This window comes from Chiloscyllium plagiosum, unplaced genomic scaffold, assembly GCF_037043375.1.
Source record: "Chiloscyllium plagiosum isolate Xiang-an unplaced genomic scaffold, Cpla_swu_hap1 HiC_scaffold_28, whole genome shotgun sequence".
NCBI classification, from domain to species: Eukaryota; Metazoa; Chordata; class Chondrichthyes; order Orectolobiformes; family Hemiscylliidae; genus Chiloscyllium; species Chiloscyllium plagiosum.
Window position 1 is genome coordinate 21,760,191 of NW_028270166.1, and position 24,268 is coordinate 21,784,458.

Consider the following 24,268-nt stretch of genomic DNA (forward strand, 5'->3'; position numbering starts at 1 on the left):
CTGAAGACCCGTATTCCTTAAAATTCATGACTGGCTAAGTGGCATTGAGATGATCTGGAAGGGTGAACATGCCTATTCCTGGTGTATATTCCCAAATGTGAAAGCCAGGCTGTGGTTTGGCACTGATTCCATTTAGAAGGGTGACTTTTTTCTGGTCACCCTGTGATTGAGTTTCCCCTGGATAACTTGGGGATTTGGGTTGAGATGAATATCTACTCATCTTGGTTTGGACACTTAATTGACGAATCTCTACAGTTATTTTGGGTGTGGGTGTAGCAGGGCGTATTGCTTTTTGACATTGCTCTTCAATGCACCTAACTCTTTCGTCTCTTAAATCCCTCTCCACAGTTCTTAGCTGTGTCCAATTTAGGAAATATTTATTGGTTCCAAAATGGGCGACCTCAGTTTACCAATGTTGTCTTTGATCACGAGATTTGTTTGATCAGTTAATCTATCAGTGACTCTTTGCTATCTTAGCCATCCACTAATTTTGCCACCAAACTTTCATGAGAAATTTAGATATGTGTCTATTTCTTGCTCTAATCTTTTAATGAAATTTGAAGCTCTTGTCCAGATCTCTAGGGAACACCACTATTACATTCTGTACTTCCTGTCTCCTAAGCAATTCCCTACCCATATCATGTGATGCTTCTAATACCATACGCTCACAAAGTATCAGATGTGAAGCATTTTTGAATACCTTCTGGAAGTCCATATAGGTGTTATTTATAGGAACTGTAGTACATTCATGACATGTTCAAAAACTTCAGCTAGATTACTTGTTGCTTCCTTTTATAAAATCATGTTAGCTCTTTGTCATATTTGTCCAAGTGTTTGTTTAGTTTGAGCATTTGGTCTCTGGAATGGGGCTTGGGCTCACAAATTCTATACTTTTTTAAAAATGAATGTAACACGTCTAAGGACTCAATAGAAAACAGCTCAGATGCATCCAGGTAAAATCATCTGAATCTACTTCACCCTAGATTGTTCTTTCTCTTTAGGTGTGTTTATGAATATAACTAGGTGTAATATTCATTCTAAATTTTAATTTCTTTTGTAGAAGAAATGGCAACATACCTCCGCTATGTACGAAGACTTGATTTTTTTGAAAAACCAGACTATGAATATCTGCGAAAACTCTTCACTGATTTGTTTGATAAAAATGGTTTTGTGTTTGATTATGAATATGACTGGGTTGGAAAACCACTAGTAAGTATTTTATAAGTTTTGACAGATATTTTAAAATTAATCAAGTTCTCTTGGTCTTAGCCCCTGAAATCTGCAAGAAAATAGAGTCACCTAATACGTTTCAGAATCTCAATTTCAATCCATGTCTGATTTTAAATTTTGCTGCCAGTGTCTCTCAGCTGGTTGGTTGGAGAGCATTTGAGACGTGCAGGACAACAGGTTCTCAACTATAACTGCACATATTTTCAACCTATATAAAGGTAAAACCACAACAATCATCATTGTATCTTTTTTTCATTTGAGAACAGAAACGTTGCCCGTGAATTCTCATTTTTGATCATTATCTCACAAATAATTGTTCCTACCATACATCACAATTTAAGTTCAGGTGATGCCCTTTGTAATTGAATAATCTAGCATTTGCCATCTGATAGAGTCCTACACCACAGAGACAGATTCTTTGGCCCAAACTGGTCCAAGCCGACCAAATTGTCAGTCCACGCTAACCCCATTTTCCTGCACTTGGCCCATATTCTCTAATCTTTTCTTATCCATGTATTTGTCCAAATGCCTTTTAAATGTTATTAATGTACCACCTCAACCACTTTCACTGGCAGCTCGTTTCATATGCATCCCACCCTCTGTAAAAAAAAAAATGCCCCTCAGCTTCTCTTTTATTCTTTCCCCTCTAACCTTAAACTGATGCCACCTAATCCTTGACTTCCTAGCCATCAGAAAAAGACTGAGTGCATTCACCTATCCACGTATCTCATGATCTTACACACCTCTGAGGTTCCCCCCTCACCAACGTCCGATATAACTGCAACATAACTTCCCAATTTGTATACTCAATGCCCTGACTGAAGGCCAGTGTGTCAAAAGCCACTTTCACAACCTTGTCTACCTGTGACTCCACTTTCAGAGAACTTTGAACCTGAGCTCCAAGATCTCTCTGTTCCATTACACTCCTTGATGCCTTACCATTCACCATGAAACTGCTACCTTTATTTGATTGTTCAAAATGTCAGGCCTCACACTTATCTGTATTAAACTCCATTTGCCATTTCTCAGCTCACTTCCCCAGCTCATCAACGTCCTGCTGGAATTTTTGACGACCTTCCTCACTGTCCACGAAACCACCTATTGTAGTGTAATCAGCAAACTTACTCATCAAGCCTTGTGCATTCTCATCCAAGTCATTGATGTTGATAACAAACAGTAATGGGCCCAGCACCCAACCCCTGAGGCACTCCACTAATCTTGTGCAGAAAGAATTATTACTTTGGAAGTGTGTCCAAGAGCAGCCAATATGCGTCAAAATGTAAACTATTCAGAATTGACACGTTTAGGAATTATTTGAATTCCGCATCTCCCATACCAGTACTTAAATGACAGCAGTTAACATAAGAAATAGGAGCAGGAGTAGGCCATTTGACTCCTCGAGCCTCTCCTACCGTTCAACAAGATCATGGATGATCTGCCACAGGACTCAACTTGCGTTCAGGGTAAATTCTGACCTGGAAAGGTAATAAACTTCATTAACTGGCAAACACGTTGCGATTTACAGCCAGGTTTAACAGGTTTAATGTAGGTTAAAATGGCAACAAAATGAAAGCCAGATCTACTGCCTACAGGTTCAAGAACTTTACAGAACTACTTGATGACCACAAACAGCAGAAGTGCTGCATCTGGTCCACTGTAAGAAGTCTTTAACATGCCCTTTCTCTTCCCCGTGTTGTGATTACAGTCCAGATTTATATCTCATCATGATTGCCAAACAGATCTAAGAGATTCATAATGTTACATAGAAAAAACACCTCCCTACATAATCCAGCCTCTACTCCAGCCATGAAAAATACAACTCCCTCTTTAGGTATAGTGAATCTGTATTTCTTATACCATCTAGCAGTGTATTCTCAGGCGCACTATTCTTTTGGAAAAGAAGTGCCTAATAACCTATCTATTCCTACTCTTACATACCCTAAAAGTCAATTTTCCTGGTCCTCCTCCAATTATAACGCTGAAAGCATCTATCCTCAGGGATGCTACCAAGTCCCTTTCCTCTCATCAGGCCAGCTTTATCTGTATGGTTCTAAAGTATATCGACCAAGACCTTTTCAGGAAATAGACCTTGAGCTGAGGCTCTTTTAAACTAGGAATCTTTCTGGTAACTGTCCTGTAGATACATTCTAATGCTGTTAAATCACCCACAGATGTAGCTTGCCATTTACCATTTTCTGCCTAATGATGCTTTGCTTTGCAATCGTACTTTAATTTGAAACAGTTCAAAGGATCAATCCTTTCTTTTCTATTTAGTTTTCTTCTTGCTGACCCACTGTTCACTCTTGTCGTACCCCAAATGCTTGAGTCCATGTTTTTCTTAAAACTTCCTTGAAACACACTTTTTCTGATGCTAGGTTAAACATTGTTGTTGTTTCTAGAATTTGATTGTTTCCCCATGGCTTTGGAAATAGAGTTCAATGTTTAAGGTGTGAAATAACCAGCGCGTTCATCGGTTAACATTTTGGGCATAGACCATTGCATTTGTTATGATCCCAACTGATGATATTCAGATCCCAGAGTCTGATCAGGCCTGATAGACGGTATTTCTTTTTGCCTGTAACATGATGGACCTTCACAGAAATGTAAAGGACCATTGCTGCAGGTTTTGTTTTAACAATAAAACATAAATTTGTTATGCTAAGTAAGTGAATATAAATAGAATAAACTGAACTATTTACATAGCACATCCATTTAAAGATTCTAAAACGCACAGTAAAAGTACAATTTAATTAATTGCTACGATATCCCATTGTTGAGTATGCAAACCCAAGAGACAATTCATTCTTCCACTCAACGTAGGATTTGACTTAATTGTGGCCTCAGTTCCCATTTTTGAGAATCTGATAGTCTCTTCTTCAATTTAGCATGTCACCGAAATTTAGACTGACTTAGCTTCACATAATTCCTTCTGGATTTTAACCAAACACATCTGGGCTGGAGCATTTTAAACTACGTACCTTATACAGAGAAATTTTTTTTAACAACTCTAAGTTATTTCTCCAGTCCCACTACTTTACACATTCAGTTTTAGCTAACAGCCTTGCAGAACTCACCCTAACTAAAAGTAAGAAACTGTTTTCTGAGGTATTGGTTTGTCCCCAAGCCACCCAAAAATTCCAGAATCTTAAATCTGAAAGTTTAATGCAATGTTTACTGTTGATAAACTCTCCTAGTTTAAACAAATTCCCTTAGCCACCAAAATTCCAAGGCGCACTCGAAAAGATAGCTCAATAGCTACAGAAATATTTAAAAATCAATCATTAAACTTCTTCAAACATGTCACTAGTTCCAATTCAAAAATCCAAACTCCGAAAATAACTAACATACAAGTTGAGAATTTTTTTTTTTATATATATATATATATATATATATAATTTACAGCCCTTCCATCACGAGTTAGCGGTATATTTCAATATTATGGTTTCATATTTGCTGTTCCAGTAATGTGTTGATTATTATAATTCCTAGCTTGATAATCTTCTCTTTTAACCTGGATAATTTGATGTCAATTATTTACTGAGTATGTTTCCTGTTGGTTTTCTATCTAAAAACCTGGAATTTCTGTCTTCAATCACATTTATTGTATTTGTGCACGATGCATAACTGTAACAGTGCTGAGCAGTGCAGATTTGAAAGTTAATCTCTGTTAACTGCATTGTCCCTTGTGTGATGAAGACTTGTAATATTATTTGGTAACTTGGATTTCAAAGTAGAGGATAAATGGATTTTTGTTTTCAGTTCTCTGAAGGTGACTTCTCAAAAAAGGTCAGTCATTTCGAACACTGAGTTCACAATAGCATTTCCAAGAAAGCATAATTTAAGTTGAATGATGAGCTAAGCTATCTGGAGAGATAATTGAAGTGCTCAGGAAGTTGAAATTTACTCATCAGTGGTATTAAGTAAGTTTCTAAAGAGAACTGAATAAAGATACTAAGAAGAAAGCCAGTGAATGAGCCATGGCAGATATCTTAATCAAATATTTCATAACACTCAGCAAAAATGTATTCCAGTGAAAAATGAAACTCGAGGAGAGTACTCAAAGTTGTGGAAACGAGAAATAGACCAGAGGATTGGGAATTTTTAGGAACTAACAGCAGATAACTGAAAAGATAATAAAGAAGAAAATTTATTTATAAAAGCAAAGTACCAAGAAGTAGAAAGGGAAACAGCAAGAGTTTCTACATAGAGAAAGAGAATAACTAAAATAGATGTGGGAACCTTGGGGGTTGCAACTCGGGAATTTATTATGGGGAACAGAAATGTGGTAGATAATTTGAACTGCTATTTTAAATGGGTATTCGTGATAAAGGACACTATAAACATCCCAAAGATAACTAATAAGTTAGGTGCTAATGGGTGGAAAGATCTTGTGACAGCCTTCATCATAAGGAGCAAAATATTGGGTAAACTAGTTGGACGTTGAAACTTTATTGATTTATGTAAATAATAATCTGCATTTTGATTCTTCCGAGCAAAGTGTATCACGTCACACTTCCTGACATTAAAACTCTATCTTTCAAGTCTTTGCCCACCCACTCAACCTATCTATAGCTCCTTGAGATTCCTTATGTGCTCCTCACAGTATGTCTTCCCACCTATTTTTGCATCATCAGCAAATACACTCTGCCCACTCCTCCAATTTACTAACAGATAGTAAATATCAGCATCTGCAGACCTCACTTTCTCCTCGAAGCAATAAAGTTTCAACTTTGATCTCCAGCATCTGCAGACCTCACTTTCTCCTCGAAGATTTTAAACTAGTTGGACTGAAGGCAGACAAATTGCCAGGACTTGATAACCAATATCCAAGTGAATTAAAAGAATTGGCTCCAGTGAAAATTGAGGCATTGATCAAAATATGCTAACCTCTCTAGATTCTGGGAGGGTTCAAATTGATGAGAGAACCCATAATGTGACACACTGTTCAAAAATGGCAGAAAACAGAAAGCGATAATCTGTGGACCAGTTAGCCTCACCTCATTTGTAAGGAAAATGTTACGGTCTATTATGAGGAAAGAAATAAGCAGGACATTTAGAAAAGCTGAACACAATCAAACAGTCAACATGGTTTAGTGAAAGGAAAATCGCACTTACAGATTTCTGAGGGAAGGTGACACCTAAAGCTTTATTGCACAAGAGTTCATGGTATTGGGAGTGATACCATGATACCATACTAGTATGGATTGAGGATTAGTTAATGCATGCAAAACAGAGTCTGGACTAATGGGTCATCTTTTTTCAGATTGGTAAAACGTAATGAGTCGGGTGCCACAGAGATCACCTGCGAATCTGAGTTATTTACTATCTGTTAGTAAATTGGAGGAGTGGGCAGAGTGTATTTGCTGATGATGCAAAAATAGGTGGGAAGACATACTGTGAGGAGCACATAAGGAATCTCAAGGAGCTATAGATAGGTTGAGTGGGTGGGCAAAGACTTGAAAGATAGAGTTTTAATGTCAGGAAGTGTGACGTGATACACTTTGCTCGGAAGAATCAAAATGCAGATTATTATTTACATAAAAAAGAGACTCCCAAAAAAGTGCATCACGGAGGAATCTAGGTGGTGTTCTTCTAGGCATGCAGTCGCAATAGGTAATTTTAAAAAGAAAAATGTATGGGAGGACATATTATGCATAAGGATATGTGTAGATATAAAACTTATTTTAAATGTGCAGCTGAGCAGGATCTGGTGTCATGAATGAAACTCTAAGTTATCATGCAGGTACAGCAAGTGATTAAGAGGGCGAATGTAACTTTGGCCTCTGTTGCTAAGTGATTAGTGTTTAAAAATAGGGGAGTCTTGTTACAACTCAAGAGTGTTGAAGAGGTTGCATGTGGACTAGTGTGTACAGTTTTGATCCCTACATTTGAGAGAGGATATACTGGCATTAGTGGCAATTCAGAAGAGATTCATGAGACTGATTCCTACGTGAAGGGATTGCTTACCAAGAACAGCTAAACAAAATATACCTTTTATTCGTTAGAGTTTAGAAAAATGAGGGTGATCTTATGGAAGCATCAAGATTCTGATGAGGATTACAGGGTAGATGTTGAGATGTTTACACCAGTGGCAGAATCTCAAATTACAGTTTAAGGGAATGTGCATTAAAACAGAGATGGGAAGGAATCCCTCCTCATTGAGGGTAGTGAATGCCTGGGATTCTTTAACCGAGATTTGTGAAGAGTAGACCACAAAGTATTTAGGGCAGTGGTAGATAAGTTTTTGCAAGATAAATAAAACATTGAGTATAGGAGTTGGGAGCTCACTGTACAGGACCGTGGTTAGGCCACTTTCGGAATATTGTGTGCAATTCTGGTCTCCCTCCTATAGGAAGGATGTCATGAAACTTGAAAGGGTTCAGAAAAGATTTACAAGGATGTTGCCAGGTTTGGAGGATTTAAGCTATAGGGAGAGTCCGAAAAAGCTGGGGCTGTTTTCCCTGGAGCATTGGAGGCTGAGGAGTGACCTTATAGAGGTTAATAAACAAAATCATGAGGGGTACGGATTGGATGAATAGACAGGTCTTTCCCCTGGTGGGGGAGTCCAGAACTAGCGGGCATAGGTTTAGTGTGGGACAGGAAAGATTTAAAAGGGGCCAAAGGGGTAACTTTTTCACACCGAGGGTAGTGTGTGTATGGAATGAGCAGCCAGAGGGATTGGTGGAGTCTGGGACAATTGCAGCATTTAAAAGGCATCTGGAGGGGTTTTTGAATATGAAGGGTTTGTAGGGATATAGGCAAAGTGTTGGCAAATGGGACTAGATTGATTTAAGATATCTGGTTGACATGGAGAAGTTGGACAGAAGGGTCTGATTCCATGCTTTATGGCAATGTGACTCCAAAAGTAAAACTGGTCTGTCAAGGCCAGCTCTCACTGGAATATGACTTTCCAATATTGCCATCATGTGATCATAACACTCTTTCTAAGAAAACCTGCCCAGTGTGATCTCTTCTTGCTATCTAGTGATTCCTGCTGTGAAGAATGGATTTATTGACATCCAAGGAGGGAGGAAGCCGCAGGTTAAAGATATCTTAGCATGTCAACACTTGCTATCAAAGCTTATGTGAATGAATGCCAGAGAATTCTAGTTGCTAACTCCTGGCAAAAGAGAAATGATGGAAACTGAGGGAGGGATTAAATTGGAGATATTTGTAATGTGTCCAAATATCATTAATTTCAGCCAACTCCTATTGGTTCAATCCATGCTGACATACCACTCTCGCCACCCAACCGAGATAAGGCACCACAACAAACCAAACAGGTAAGAATTTTGTAATATTTTGATTATAACCAGAATTAGTTCCATCAAATGATCTTAATATTGATGAATTATGGAGCTTACTAAATGTGGTATAGTCTGGTAAAGCTTTGCTACTATATGAATCTCTATGGCTTTTTATTAAAATCTGTAATGTACTTGCTATTTCTAGCAGCAACTAGTTTTGCCAGTTTAAAACTACATGTCACCTGTACAATGCTATATTGTAAAATACTTCCCAGTCTTAAAATTCCAAGTTATGTTCCTGTACTGACCATAATAGCACACCAAGAAATGTTAATAGAGGAGGATAAAATGCTCAAGATCCATAATTAATCAGACTGAATGTTCAATTCCATCATGGTATCATACAACTGAAATCAGACAATTGGATGTTTGCTTGGTTGTAATAGAGAAGAATGAACATGAATATTGCTTAATTGTTATAAAATCTCCAGTGCTTCTCTAATGTTTTTTTCCTAAAAAAAAAAAATCTCCTACCTGATCTAGTTTATCGGTGACTCTGGTCCCGTGCCTTGTGTTGACTGAATCGTGAGAAATTCCTTAAGATCTACAGAAGCAACATCCTGGGATGAGCAATTGACGAAAACTTGCCATTATTTCTGTTAGTCTAAGAACTTTTTTTTTCAGCTTTTCTGTTGTATTTGGTTTTCACCAAAATCTTTTGATGTGCTCATACAAATGTTATCTCTCTAATTCAGTCTCGTCTTCTGGTAGAATACTGTGGCCTTGCGAGGAATCTTTGCTGAAGTGTATGATGTACTATATTTTGTTACTCTTTTTTGGAACTGGATTTAATCCATGAAACACAAATTGGACCATTTTGATGAGTTTGGAGAAGATTTGTAGTTCAGGTTAAGGTTCTGGATGTAAGCTTGCAACTCAGCGAGCAAAGTTCATTTTCAGATATTTTGTCATCATACTACGTAACATCATTAGTGAGCCTCCGGTGAAGCACTAGTGCTATGGCCCATTTCCTATTTGTGTTTAGGTTTCCTTAGGTTGGTGATGTTATTTCCTGCTCTTTTCAGAGGATGATAGATGGGGTCTAAGTCGATGTGTTTGTTGATAGAGTTCCAGTTGGAATGCCATGCTTCTAGGAATTCTCGTGCGTGTTTGCTTAGCTTGTCCTAGGATGGATGTGTTGTCCCAGTCAAACTGGTGTCCTTCCTCATCTGTATGTAAGGATACTGGGGGTAGTGGGTCATGTCTTTTTGTGGCTCGTTTTCTGCCTATTTGTCCAATGTAGTGTTTGTTACAGTTCTTGCAAGGTATTTTTGTAAATGACATTGGTTTTGCTTGTCTGTATTGAGACTATAGCTGCTGTTTTAGAATGTTGGTTAGTTTGTGGGCTACCAGACCTTTGATATCATGGTAGCCCACAAACCCACCAACACACTAAAACAGCAAGTAATGAACTTGAAGGACCCAATACAGACAACAAGCAAAATCAAAATTATTTACAAAACATCTTGCCGGAACTGTAACAAACACTACGTTGGCCAATAGGCATAAAACTAGCCACCAGCATACATGGACATCAAGTAGCCACAAAAAGACATGACCCACTATCCCTACTATGCTTACATACAGATGAGGAAGGACACCATTTTGACTGTGACAACACATCCATCCTCTGACAAGCCACACAGACACTCAGGAATTCCAACCCAAACTCTATCAACATACACATCGATTGGGATCCCATCTATCACCCCTTGAGAAAAGAACAGGAAATGACATCACCATCACAAAAAATGACATCACCAAACCAAGGAAACCGAAACACACACAGAACCCAGGTCATGACACCAGTGCTTCACCGGAGGCTCACTGATGATAGTATGTTACCTGGTATGGTGACAAAACGTCTGAAAACAAACCTTCCAGCTCAGTGAGCAAACTTACAGCAGAAAATTAAAATTGTCTTGGATGCAACAGGAGTGAAACTGTGCATCCATAAAATGGACAAGCTCAGATGTTGATTGCAATGTAGTATGTTAAATTTAGCAATTCCATGAGCAATAACAGATGTGTTGGTTCATATTGTCAAACTAATTGCTGTTTCAGAATCTAATAATTGAATCATTGCAGATGCCAACTGGTTTTCAGGCCATGATCATTCGTTGTATTAAAGAATGATGGCTCCGGCTCAGTAAGCCATATGTCCTACTCCTATTTATGTTCCTACACACTGTACAAACATTTATATGTTGTCACTTGATAAATAGTTGTGTTTCTAATGGTAATGTAAATTATACTCTTGCAATTTCCAGTGGAAAAGAAATGCAAAGTTCATTTATTTACCACTTAGTCTCATTCTTTTCCCATTAGTTTGAGAAATTATCACACTCTAATTTATCAAATTTACTTTTTTAAAGAGGGTTGTTATTTTATGGGGTGTCTTTCATGATCACGTCATGTTTCTTTCTTTGTTGCTGCCATACAAAAGCTCTGTAGTCTCTTGCAACCTGCTTTATTTTGAAAAGGTTGAGTAAAATGAGAACTGACTTGGAGGGCTGCTAATGTTATACCTTCATTTGAAAAGGGAGTGAGGAATAAATAAATTATTTAACAGGCTAGCAGGTCTAACTTCAGCACTGGGCAAATTATTATACGGGCAATTCTGAGATGCAAGAAAGACTTGGATTAATAAAGAATAGTCACTTGGAAAGGAATGGGTTAATAAAGGATAGTCATCATGGATTTAAAGGAAGGTCATCGCTCACCCACATGATCAAATTTCTTGAACAGCAAGGAATTTTGAAGAAGTTGACGTGATATATATGGATTTTAGTAAAGCTTTTGACAAGGTCCCGCTGGTGGGCTTTTGTTTTTTAAACAAAAAGTCACATTAGCTCAGTGACAAAAAACAAAGGTTACTTGATGGATGTTTTGCAACTGAAGGCTAGTTCTGCAGGGATCGGATCTAGTTCCCCTGCTTTTATATAAAAGATTCCAATGGAAGTGTCATACCCTGTACAAAGAAGTTCTCTGATAACATAAATATTGATTGCATGGTTGATAGCCATGTACGTACTGTAAACTGCAGCAAGATATCAATAAACACAGAAAAATGACCAATGCAATTCATCACAGAAGAGTGAGATGAAGTATTTTGGGAGTGTCAAACAAGGCAAAGGAATACCCATTTAATGGGAGAATGCTAAATGTTGAGGAAGTAACTGACATTGGACTGAAATCTGCAGATCCCTGAAGGCAACAGAACAGGTCAAAAGGTAGTTAAGAAAGCTTTGGAATCCTCTCATTTATTAGCTGAGACATAGATTATAACAGCAGGGAAATTATACTAGAATTATATAAATCAGAGTGCCACAACTTGAGTGCTATTCGCAGTTCTAGTCTATTTCCTTTCGGAAAGGATGTAATGACACTGGGGAAGGTGTAGAGGAAGTTTTAACATGTTACCAGGATTGGAAAAATGTATCTAATGAGGAATGATTAAATAGGCTAAGATGGTTTTCCTTGGAACATAGGAGGCTAAGAGGAAACTTGATTGAGATATACCAAATTGAGAGGGGCTTAGTGGATGAGAAGGATGTTGTTAGTAGGAACATCAGTGACTAGGAGGCATAAATTCAAGTGATTGGTCGAAACATTAGAGGGGAACTGAGGAAATTCTTTTTCATCCAGAGCTAATAAGCATCTGGAATTCACTACCTGAAAGAGTCATGGAGGCATAAACCTTCAACTCATTCAATAGGTGCCTGGATGGTGCTGTGACTTGCAGAGCTATAAACCAAGTGCTGGCAAGTAGGATGAGACTGGATAGCTTGTTGTTCAGCCTGCACAGACATAATGAGCCAAGTGGCCTCTTCCCAAGTGCTGTAAAATTTGGATATTTTTGTGCACTGGTCATTTGCCACCAATTAATTTCTTGCTGTATTTATACCTTTGTTTCATAAATGAAGTAATTGCTTATGATATTGTGACTCTGAAGACAGGCAATACCAAACCATAATTGAAAGTTCAAACGTATGTTGCACTAGCTAATATTTTTGTTGGATGCTTAGTGGTCAGCAATGGACTATCTCACTTTTATTCCACTTGTAAGTAATTCCTTTTAAAACTCAAGATTATCAACCAATAATGTGAGAATGTAAGTTGTGAGGAAGATTTAGAGGCTGCAAAGTGATATTAAAGGTGAGGTACAATGGCAATAAGGTGGCATTTGGAGTGTAATGCCTCGTCCTATTCATTCTTGATTTCTTCTGTCTCATTCACTATGAGCCCTATCTTCATGGGAAGAAAAGTTCCTCATTGAACAGGCTGATTAGAAAATATATACAGAGATGTTATTATCCACCTCTGGAGCAGGTAGGGTTGAATTCAGGCCTTCTGACACAGAGGTAGGGATACTACTACTGTACCACAAGATCCATGAAGTCATGACCTCTGTGCCACTTAAGCCCTCTATAAGGTTAGCTTGAGACTGGATTACTAGACCAGTGACATTACCATCACACCATCACTACATCCCGTATGGCTTTTGTATTTGAGGATTTCTGTTCTGTATGAAACTAATTTTGAATACTAATGGGGCGACAACAAATCTGTGAAAAAGAAAACAATCCAGAAGAAACTGTATAGCTTTACCTTGTTAATTTTTCTTCTGCAAATTTGCGTTTCTGTGAACCTATGACTGCATATACCATGCGTTAACAGTGCCAAATGTCACAAATTTGGAACTTAATTTGCTCCTGATTTCTAATACAATAACCAATGCAAATAATGCCATATATAACACACTAATATCCATTTTAGTAGCACCAGCTTCAAGACAAATGTGCTGCTTTTCAGTGTTCAGATCAGAGGATAATATTCCTGAGTTGAAATACGGTGAAGTCAAGTTCACGGGTGCTAATCTTTTTTTTTTAATAGGATGACAGTGAGGTCACATTTGATGAGAGGTCAGGTGAAATCAATGCATCATGCATGGATGTGACTGTGATCATTTTTAGCCCTCTTGTAGTAATTAGTTTAAGTGGCATTAAAGGAGATTGTGCTTCGAGTGGTTAAGTATTGATTATATTTTAGTTGTTTATAACTAAACTATTTTCAAGTCACAAGTGTAATTGTGGGCCCAAATGTTGAATGTATGAATGAAAATCAACCATATGTGATCATATGAAATATTGTGCACAACTGTAGTTTAAGCAGTGATTTATTCATTCTTAAGCATTCAAATTGTATTAATTTTTGTATGTTCATGCATGAAACCATTAGAGTTTGTTTCCTCAGTGTGGCAGAAGTCACAAAGGGAAATTTGACATCTAATGTCACCAAGTTTAACTTGAAGTAATGTCACTTTGAAGTAATAACTGGCCAGAGATCTATCGTCAAGATGTTTATTAAATGTGTGCTAAGTTGTCACTTTTTTCTGAGTTGTGAATTTAAATCTGTCTGCGGGCAAGAAAGACATTGTAATGTGAAATGTGAGTTAGAGACTATGCAAATGAAATAATAGACAATATTAAAAAAATCAAAGAAAAAATGGCCATTTTTCAAAAATATTTCATTTGACCGATCCATTTGGTACCATTTAGACTGAAAGCTGTAAAGAAGTTGTAGTTTACATAAAGTAGTAGTTTATAGATTTCATTTTTAAACCTGTAAGTAATTTTAATTCTGTTCAGTATTTATCCTGGTTTAGAGCTGAAGTGAGTATAATTGTCAGATTTGTATTTTGATCAAATCTGCATGAATTGTTATTTTATAGCCAAAGGAAATCAAACTTACAAAAACTTAGTTGGTTGCAAGTGAGAAAATGTCTGAACCTTTTTCCATTCAAAATTTTTGAAAATCGCCCCCACTTAGATCATTTTATTTTCTGATTCAAGATCCTACATCATAACAAGTAAATTTTTTTAAACTCTCTTTTATATTCATGGAATGTGGGCAGAGCTGGCTGGTCAGCATTTTTAGCCAATTCCTAGGTGCTGTTGAGGTGGCAATGAGCCACCACCTTGAACTGCTGAAGACTATTGGTGTATGTATTTCATGTACGTACTGAAGGCATGGAATTCTAGGACTTTGCTGCTCCTTTAGTGAGGTTGCATCCAAATATTTCCAAATCAGGACGATGAGTGGCTTGGACGCTAACTTATAGTTGCTTGGATCATAATACCATGGAAAATGAATTTTTAAAAATTCTATGAAGGATTCTGAAGCAAAAAGTGTTTATAGATGGGTTGTTTTTATGGAAGCTAAGTTTTTTTTTCTTGTCTGCTAGAATTGCTCTTGCACTTTGACCATTATTCTTTTCTGTTTGCTTGCTGATGTTGTGTCACTTGTTGTCATAACCTTCATCTATCACTTGTTTTCTTAATGCACTCTGCAATTTTAATTTGGCGTATTTACTAATTTTGCTTTTTATATAATTGCTAAATCTGCTTGCATTGGCATGATTTTCCCCTCACTTTTGTTTGTTTTTATTTTGTTTTCTTTCTCCTTGTTTTTCCTCCTTTTAACATTGGCAGTTGGCAGATCGCAATGGAGCTTGGGAACCTCATTCCAGCTGTCAGCCCAGTACACATCATTTGGGAACACATCTGACATCAGACAGGCTCGGAGGTTCCATACAGGTATTTTCCGCACTAGTTGCGCATTCTCATTGATGTTTGCTGTGTTGCTTGCAAAAGTGATGTCATCCTTGCATACTAATTTACTTACTACCATACATGGTGTTTGTGTTCTACACTCAAATCTATATTGTAACTGGCTTTCAAGCTATGCTCATATTGCACTTCCTTTTATAATATATAGTTTAACTGAATGTGATTAGGTATTTGATGATCACACAGCTATGCAGTGCCAGAATTGGTGCTAACTTATCTCTGGCACAGGACTTCTAAAACATTCATGAAATGGGGGAAAAGCAAATATTTCATACTTTGTTCAAAACCTGTTCCGATTTTGGATGTAAGACAAGTGATTAACAATCTGTGTAACTAGCTGAGATCTATAATTGTCATAGGTTAAATAGCAAACACTAAATGATATACACCGAAAAGGTAGTTAGACCACAGCTGGGAGTACAGCATCACCACACAACAGGGTGTGATTGTACAAGAGAGTGTAGAGGGGATTCACCAGGATGTTGCCTGGGCCTAATTATTTGAGCTATGAAGATATGGAGGAGGGAGCCCTCATCATTTTTGTATTTAATGAATTCTTGAAATGCCACAGCATACAAAGTTGGAAAATGAGATCAGGGCAAGGTAGGTGCTGATAACTGGGCAGAGGTTTCCATGTGTAGGACTTTGGTTTTGTACAGTAACTTGTGTTTATGAAGATCACACTTTGTTCTTCTGAACTCTTAAAGGGAATAGGTAAAATCAATTTGAGCTTTCTTCATAAGATAATCCCTTCGTCCCAGACTGAGTCAAGTCAGTTTTCTCTCGGTTGCTTTGAAAGCAATCAGTTTTCTTTTCCAAATAAGACTACACCTCTGCACAGTACTGTAGATATGGTCTCACCAACATCCTGTATAGCTGCAATAAAGCTTTCCCACATTTATATTAAATTGCTCTCCAACCACTTCTGTGAAGGTCCTGGGATGGGGACCATCTGAACCTGGGGATTTGACAGACGTTAGGACTGGAAAATGACTCCTGTAACATCCCTATTTAGGGAGGGAGGCAGAACATAGGATGTGATAGGCCACTTATCCTGGCATCTAGCTTTGGTGAGATTTTAGAATCCATTATTGTTAAGGTTGAGATCACTTAGAAGTGCATGGTAAATGGGGCTGGGTCAACACAGTTTGATGTGTTATAGGTGGTAATGTCTGACACGTTAGAATTCTTCAAGGAGGTAATGAACAAATTAAACAAAGGAGAACCAGTGGGCGTAACCTGTTTGGATTTCCAGAAAACCTTTAACAAGGTGTTGAACAGGAGGCTACTAAATGGCAGCCAATGGTATTTAGGGGCAAGGTATTGGCATAGATTTGAGGATTGGCTGTCTGGGAGAGGGCAATGAGTAAGGATAAAGGTGTCTTTTTGAAGATAGCATTCACAGGAAAGTGTGCTGGGACCACGATTCATGTTGCACATTAAAGATCTGGACAATAGAACTGAGAGGTATTGTTAAGTTAATGCAAAGATAAGTGGAGGAACACAATGTTGAGGAAGTGGGAGGCTGCAGAAAGACTTGGACAGGCCAAAGAGTGGGTAAAGAAATGGCAGTTGGAACACATTGTGAGAAAGTGAGAGGTTTTGCACTGTGGTAGGAAGAATAGAGGCATATACTGTTTTCTAAATGGAGACTAGCTTCGGGAATCTGAAGTCAGAGTTCAGGATTCTCTTGGGGATAATCAAGCAGATTCATTTGGCAGTTAGGAAGGCAAATGCAGTGTTAGAATTCCCTGCAAGAGGACTAGAATACAAAAGCAGGCTTAAATCTGTGGTCAGACCACATTTTGGAATATTGTGAGCGGTTTGGGCCTCATATCTAAGGAAGGATATGCTGGTCTTAGAATGTCCAGAGGAGGTTCACAAGCATGATCCAGAGAATGAAAGACTTGTCATATGAGAAATGGTGACAGTGACCATAACTGCCTCACATTTACCATATTCTTGAAGAGGGAAATGAGCAGTTAACAAGGTAAGTTGGGATCCAACAGGAGTTGGGAAGTACAGACTGGAAGCAATTGTTCCACAGAAAGGGCACAACAGACATGTGGAGACTGTTTTAAGGAGCAGTTATTGCAAGTGATGCACAAATTTGTTCCTCTGAGACAGGCAAGAAGGGGTAAGATTAAGGAGCCTTTGACTAGAACAGAGGAGCTTCTTGTCAAAAGGAAGAAGGCAGCTTACATAAGGTGGAGGAAGCAAGGATCTAGCACAACTTTAGAGGATTACACGCTTACTAGAAAGGAGCTCAGAAATGGACTAAGGAGAGTCGGGAGGGGGCACAAAAAAGGCTCAGCACGAAGGATTATGGAGTACCCAAAGGCATTTGTACATGAGGAATAAGAGAATGATCAGGGAGAAAGTAGGGCCAATTCAGAATATCATACGGAACTTGTGCGTGGAGTCTGAGCATATAGGGGAAGCCCTAAATGAGTTTTTTTGCTTTGGTTTTCACTAAGGAAAGGGACCTTGTTGTGAATGAGAACTTTGAGGAGCTCGGAAACAGGTTTGAACAGATAAAGATTGATGAAGTTGATGTGCTGGAAATGTTGGCAAACATTTAAAATTGATAAGTCCCCAGGGCCAGACCAGATTCATGCGAGGTTGCTCCAGGAAGCAAGAAAGGAGGTTGCTAAGCCACTGGCGAAGGTCTTTGCTTCCTCACTCTCTGTGGAAGTTGTACCGGAGGATTTGAAGGCAAATGCTCCTCTTTTCAAGAAGGGGAACAGGGAAATCTCTGGCAATTACAGACCAGTCAGTCTTACGTCTGTGATCAGCAAGATTTTGGAAAGAATTCTGAGGGATAAGATTTATGACTATTTGGAAAAGCATAGCATGATTAAAGGCAGTCTGCATGGCTTTGTGAGAGGCAGGTCATGCCTCACAAATCTTATTGAGCTCTTTGAGGAGGTGACAAGACAGGTTGACTAAGGTCGAGCAGTGGATGTGGCATTTGATAGGGTTCTCCATGGTAGGCTCATTCAAAAAGTCAGGAGGTATGGGATACAGGGAAATGTGACTGTCTGGATTCAGAATTGGTTGGATAACAGAAAGCAGAGTGGTTCTAGATGGAAAGTATTCTGCCTGGAGGTTAGTGTTGAGTGGGGTCCCGCAGGGCTCTGTTCTTGGGCCTCTGCTCTTTGTAGTTTTTATAAATGGTTTGGATGAGGAAGGTGAGGGGTGGGTTAGTAAATTTGCCGATAACCCAAAGGTTGGAGGTGCCATTGATAGTATCGAGGGCAGACGGAGTTTAACCTGGATAAATGCGAAGTGATGCATTTTGGAAGGTTGAACTTGAATGCTAAATATAAGATTAAAGACAGGATTCTTAGCAGTGTGGAGGAATGGAGCGATCTTGGTGTTCAAGTGCATAGATCCGACAAAGTTGCCACCCAAGTGGATAGGGTTGTTAAGAAAGCATATGGTGTTTTTGGCTTTCATTAATAGGGGGATAGAGTTTGAGTCGCGAGGTTTTGCTGCAGCTCTCAAAGTCCTTGGTGAGACCACACTTGGAATATTGTGTCCAGTTCTGGTCGCCCTACTATAGGACATGTACAGAGGCTTTGGAGGGGGTGCAAAGAAGGTTTACCAGGATGCTGCCTGGACTGAAGGGCTTGCTTTACAAAAAGAGGTTGACTAAGCTCTGGAGAGGAGGAAGAGAGGTGAGCTGATTGAGGTATACAAGGTAATGAGAGGCATGGATAGAGTCAATAGCCAGAGACTTTTCCCCAGGACAGGATTGACTGGCACGAGGGGTCATAGTTTTACGCAGTGTGTTGTGAATGCATGAAATGCCAGCGGTGGTGGTGGAAGTAGAGTCATTAGGGACATTTAAGCAACTGCTGGACATGCACATGGACAGCAATGAATTGAGGGATGCGTAGGCTAGGTTATTTTAAGTTAGGAATAATGCTCGGCACAATATCGTGGGCCGAAGGACCTTTCTGTGTTCTATGACTCTGCCTGTCTACTCAGTGGAGTTTAGAAGGATGATGGAAAATCTCATTGAACCTTGCAAAATACTGAAAAGCCTGGGTAGAATGGACATGGAGAAGATGTCTGCACTAGGAGAGACCAGGACCTGAGGGCACAACTCTGGGTAAAGAGGTGACGTTTCAGAACTGACATGAGGAATTTTTTTCAGCCAGAGGGTATAATTTCTTTCAGGAGAAAGTAAGGACTGCAGATGCTGGAGCCTCATTCCTGAAGAAGGGCTCATGCCCGAAATGTTGATTCTCCTGCTCCTTGGATGTTGCCTGACCTGCTGCGCTTTTCCAGCAACACATTTTCAGCTATAATTTCTTTAGCCAGATGTGTGGAAATCATTGCCACAGCAGGCTGTGAAGGCCAATCATTCAGTGTCGTGAAGATAGTGAGAGGCTCTTGACTAATAAAAGGTTATTGGGAAAAGGTAGAATCGATGCAGCAGATTTGATGGCGAAATGGCCTGCTTCTGCCTGGGTATCTTCAGGTCTTGTAGCAGTGATTATTTATTTTGCTCCTTATTTTGCTTTCCTCCATTACGGATTCCCCCTTCTCCATTTTAGTCAGTCTGGTTGATTTGCCTCAAGGTGAGCTTTGGAGACGAGAGCATCAAATCTAAGCTGATACAGTAATTCCACACAATACTGAGGGAATGTGTTTTCAGATGGACCAATTTTTGATTTAAGCTGAATCCGATTTGCTTCCTTGGGTGGATGAAATTTGTCCCAAGGTATTATTCGAAGAAGGGTACGGGAATTCGCCAGGTGTTCTGGCTAAAACTTTTATTCTCATTGAATGTCTTTAAAACAGCTTAATTTCCTAAAGTAAAAGTTGAGAGCTGAAATTGTGATGCTGAGGACTGAGGTAGCAATGGCTGCTTTGGAGCTATGATCCTGTACTAATAGCAACTAATAGCAAAGGCTTAAACCCTTGCACATCTTTCAAATTGTGGGTGTGATCTAAATGACTATCCTTGTGGCCTGACTCGTGAGTTTAAAACAGTAGACTTTAAAAAGACAACGAAATCTCCTCAGAACTTTCTGTATGAAATCCCCTCCTTATTTGAACCTCTCCCTTCAATCTCCTCTTTCTCCTCCACCCTGCCAAATCCTTGCAATTCTCACTGAGAGATCAATTTTCCAGCTTTGGAAAGGGCCCCCGGTGGAAGGAGATTTTGGAGCCTCTAGTTTAATTCATAGTTTATCTGTATTTTTTTAGTGTGTGAAAGTGTGGTGTACAAAATGGTGTGTTTTGCTATAGTATAGTGTGGTAATATTTCAGAAGTAATGAAGTGGCTTTGAAGAGCATTACAACTTTTATTGTTATCTGAGGCACGATCTAAATACAGTCATTGCTGGGCTTATGGGGAAGGCAGAGCAAAGAGACGACTTAAATAATTACTTTTTTTTTTAAAAAAAAAAGTCCATATACAGAAATCCAAATAACCTGCCTCTGTGTTGCTGGATGCTATCCTGGTGGTTGTTGAATAAGCTAGAAATGATTTGATATGTTTTTCTCTTGCAGCAGTCCGTATTTCGTCTTGAAGAAAGTCTGCGTTTGATCACTGAATGAGTGTGCAGGTCACATTATCATAATACACTGGGAAAACCAGCACCAAGACAATTTTTTTGCCTCATTAATTTTACACACCCCTCTAAATTTTAAAATTAATGAAAATCAACTGGAAATAGCTTTGAGGAAAACTGCAATAGCTGACTGAAATTGTGCTCGCACCAACTGTTCTCTGGTCTTGGTCAGCAAACTTCACATCTGTTGAGAATTTGTTGTTTGCGCAAGGTGTGCTAAAGTGTTTATTTGCAAGCTTCTGTTTTTTTCATTGTTTAATCTGATCAAGTAAATGAATATTTCCCTCTATTTTATCAGGCAGCCAAGTACTTCTACTCACATTTCACAATTGCATTCAAAGTAGCCCAAATTTAATGACTGAATTCCTCTGGCACCTAAAGATCTCCTACCTCATATAGAGAAGGAATTCTCACATTAAAGTTGTACGAACAGCCACTTGGATACTTTAGTTCATATATGTGAATCGTTGAAGTGGCTTATTAGATTCCCTGCTATAGTCAGTTAGATGAGAACGATGCTGGAAAAGCATAGGTCAGGCAGCATCCGCGGAGCAGGAAAATCAATGTTTCGGGCAAAAGCCCTTCATCTGGAAGAGCTTTTCTGATGAAGGGCTTTTGCCCAAAATGTAGATTTTCCTGCTCCTCGGATGTTGCCTGACCTGTGCTTTTCCAGCACCACTCTATTCTTGACTGTGATCTCCAGGATCTTCAGTACCCACTTTGACATAGTCCGTTAGATGCCTGCTTTCTTATTTTAATTTTTACATTTCAAATTGTGCTTTGTTTGCGTAGAACACCCTTGTGTTTCAAACTAACAATTGAGCAATTCACTTCAGAAAAGTTTCTGCATGTCTCTGTGAAACTTATCAGTGCTACATGTAGGGATGCAATGAGCTTAGCTAAAGAAACAGTATGAGTGTATAAATTGGGAAAAGTCAGCCAACCTGGAGTTCTAACTAGGTACAGCAGTACAGTTTCCAGTGCTGTCAAAAGTTTTTCTAACTTAAAATCTGCCTATATGTTGGGAAATTTTGATTGTCGGATTATTTGGAACCGATGGGAAGAGTCTAGTGATTAGTCAACCCTTCTGGCTTCCATCAAATGAACTGGTCAGCAAAGTTGATCATTAGTGCTCTAGAATCTGCCTCATTTTAAGAATTGCTGATTGTGCCACAAATAATATTATTCTAATTTGTTATTGCTAATTGCTATCTTCGTACAAATTCTATTATGGACTGGACAGCACAATATTTCATGAAGCTATTCATTGAACAGCTAGCAGGTATGGGTTTGAGTTTGTGCAAGAATAGACAGATAATGTAATCCATAAGATGCCGCATAAAGTTAATTTTTCCTCCTTACACAGGGGTATGCTGTTTGGATTTTTTTTTATATAGATATTTTTATTAGAAATTTAACATTTTTACAAGTTTACAAAAATAAACAAAACTCTCAGATATAAACATTGATATACAATTAGCTCAAATATACAATAGCCAAAATTTGACAAAAAAAAACAAAACAACAAAAAAAACCGAAAAAAAAACAACAAAAAAAAAACAAACAGACAAAACTCAACTATCTACTAATCTAACCTACAACTAACCAGGGTGTATATTTAAGTCTCTTACATGCTCGGGATGTGTTAACATCAGATATGATAAAACCCGTATTCGTGCGGGATTCCTCCCCCGAGGGGCCGCGGACCAGCCAGGTTCGTAGTCTCAATTAAATAAAAGCCCTTGTTAGGATAGCCGAAATATCTGTATTTATGTAATTCAAAAAGGGCTGCCATATTTTATAAAATAATTCGGTCTTTCGGTGCACCATATTTGTAAGGAAGTCAAGGGGAATACATTCCATAATTAGTCTGTGCCAATTTGAAAGTCCAGGGGGGCCCTCCGCCACCCAGTTCATCAAAATATTTTTCCTTGCACAGAAAGAAAGAATAGAAAATAGTCTCTTCCCGTACGTGTCCAGGGAGGGAAAGTTCGAAAAGCCCAAGAGGAGAGATACGGGGTCCACTTTTATTTCCGTTCCTAAAATTTCTGTCAGGGTACTTGCTACTTTAGTCCAATATCCACGGATCTTATGACAGGTCCATAAGCAATGTACAAGAGTGCCCACCTCTATTTTGCATTTAGGACACATTGGAGATGCTCCTGCCTTAAATTTTGCCAATCGAACCGGTGCTATATGGGCCCTATGAAGTATCTTCAGCTGGATAGCCTGGGTTCTGTTACAAATAGTAATTCTTCTAGCATTTTCCCAGATATCATTCCACGTTTCTGTGGAGATTTCTAGTCCCAGATCCTGATCCCATGTTTTAAGCAGATTATCCATATCTCCCGATACTTCATCATGTAGCAAATGATAAATATTACTGACGGAAGATACCCCCACTGGTCGTAGGACACTACATTCTCTATCAGATTTATAAAGACTATCTAATAACGTAGTCTTCTTCTGTATAAAATCTCGAATTTGGAAGTATCGAAAGAGGTCTCCATTGGGTAATCCGAATTTCTGATGCAGCTGTCCGAAAGACATCAGGACCCCATCTTTAAATAAATCCCCGAGACATGAGATACCCCTGGCTCTCCAGAGTTTAAAAGTGGCATCTGTTAACCCCGGTTGGAATCCCCATGCTCCCACTATCGGTGCATAGGGGGATGTTTTATGTGAATTACCCTCATTTTGCCGCATTATATTCCAAGCCTTGATTGTATTCAGTATTATAGGGTTTTTACAGTGATCTGTAATGATTTTCCTCTTGTCTGAGAATAAAAGGTTAATAAGTGGGTATTTTACTTGAGAAGCCTCGATGTCCAACCAGATTGATTGTGGATCAGACAAGACCCAATCAGCTATATAACTTAATAGGGAACTTAATTGATATTTCCTAAAATCTGGGAAGTCCAATCCACCCCTTGCCTGTGGAAGCTGTAGCTTCTTCAGCTTAATGAGGGGCCGCCTATGGTTCCAGATAAAGGAACTCAGCCAGCCGTATAATTTACATAAAGCTGTCCTCGGCAGCATCACCGGAAGCATTCTCATAGGATATAGGAGACGGGGCAGGATATTCATTTTGATTAATGCTATTCTACCCAGCCAGGAAATTGGCAGGTCTCCCCATCGCTGGAGGTCCTGCCTTATCCTTTCTAATAAATACACAAAATTAGCCTTATACAACTGACCAAATACTGGAGTAATAAAAATGCCTAAATATAAGAAACCCTCCAGGGACCAGCGAAAGGGAAAAAGGGAACCGTCCGCTAAGTGGGGTATCACAGCAAGGCCACCCATTGGCATAGCCTCCGATTTTGAAAAATTAATTTTATAGCCTGAGAATGCACTAAATGTATTAATAACTTGGATTAAGCGAGGTATGGACATCAAAGGGTTACTGAGGAATAGAAGAACATCATCTGCATAAAGGGTAATTTTATGTTTACCTGTACCAATCCTTGGGGCCACTATATTAGGATCAGCTCGTATAGCTTCTGCTAGT

The 24,268-nt window shown here is 38.8% G+C and overlaps 1 protein-coding gene across 5 annotated transcripts in view; it reads left to right on the top strand.

The window, feature by feature from the left end:
• Positions 1–24,268, top strand: part of LOC122565337 (casein kinase I) — a 120,349-nt gene that overhangs the window by 85,755 nt on the left and 10,326 nt on the right. For 2 of the 5 annotated variants that reach the window (XM_087976031.1, XM_087976030.1), the window contains 3 exons: positions 1,061–1,209; positions 8,433–8,513; positions 15,032–15,136. In XM_087976031.1, the coding sequence (XP_087832157.1) occupies positions 1,061–1,209; positions 8,433–8,513; positions 15,032–15,136 (335 nt within the window). The remainder of the gene's footprint in view (positions 1–1,060; positions 1,210–8,432; positions 8,514–15,031; positions 15,137–24,268) is intronic. The other 3 variants (XM_087976032.1, XM_087976034.1, XM_087976033.1) reach the window with 3 other exon arrangements.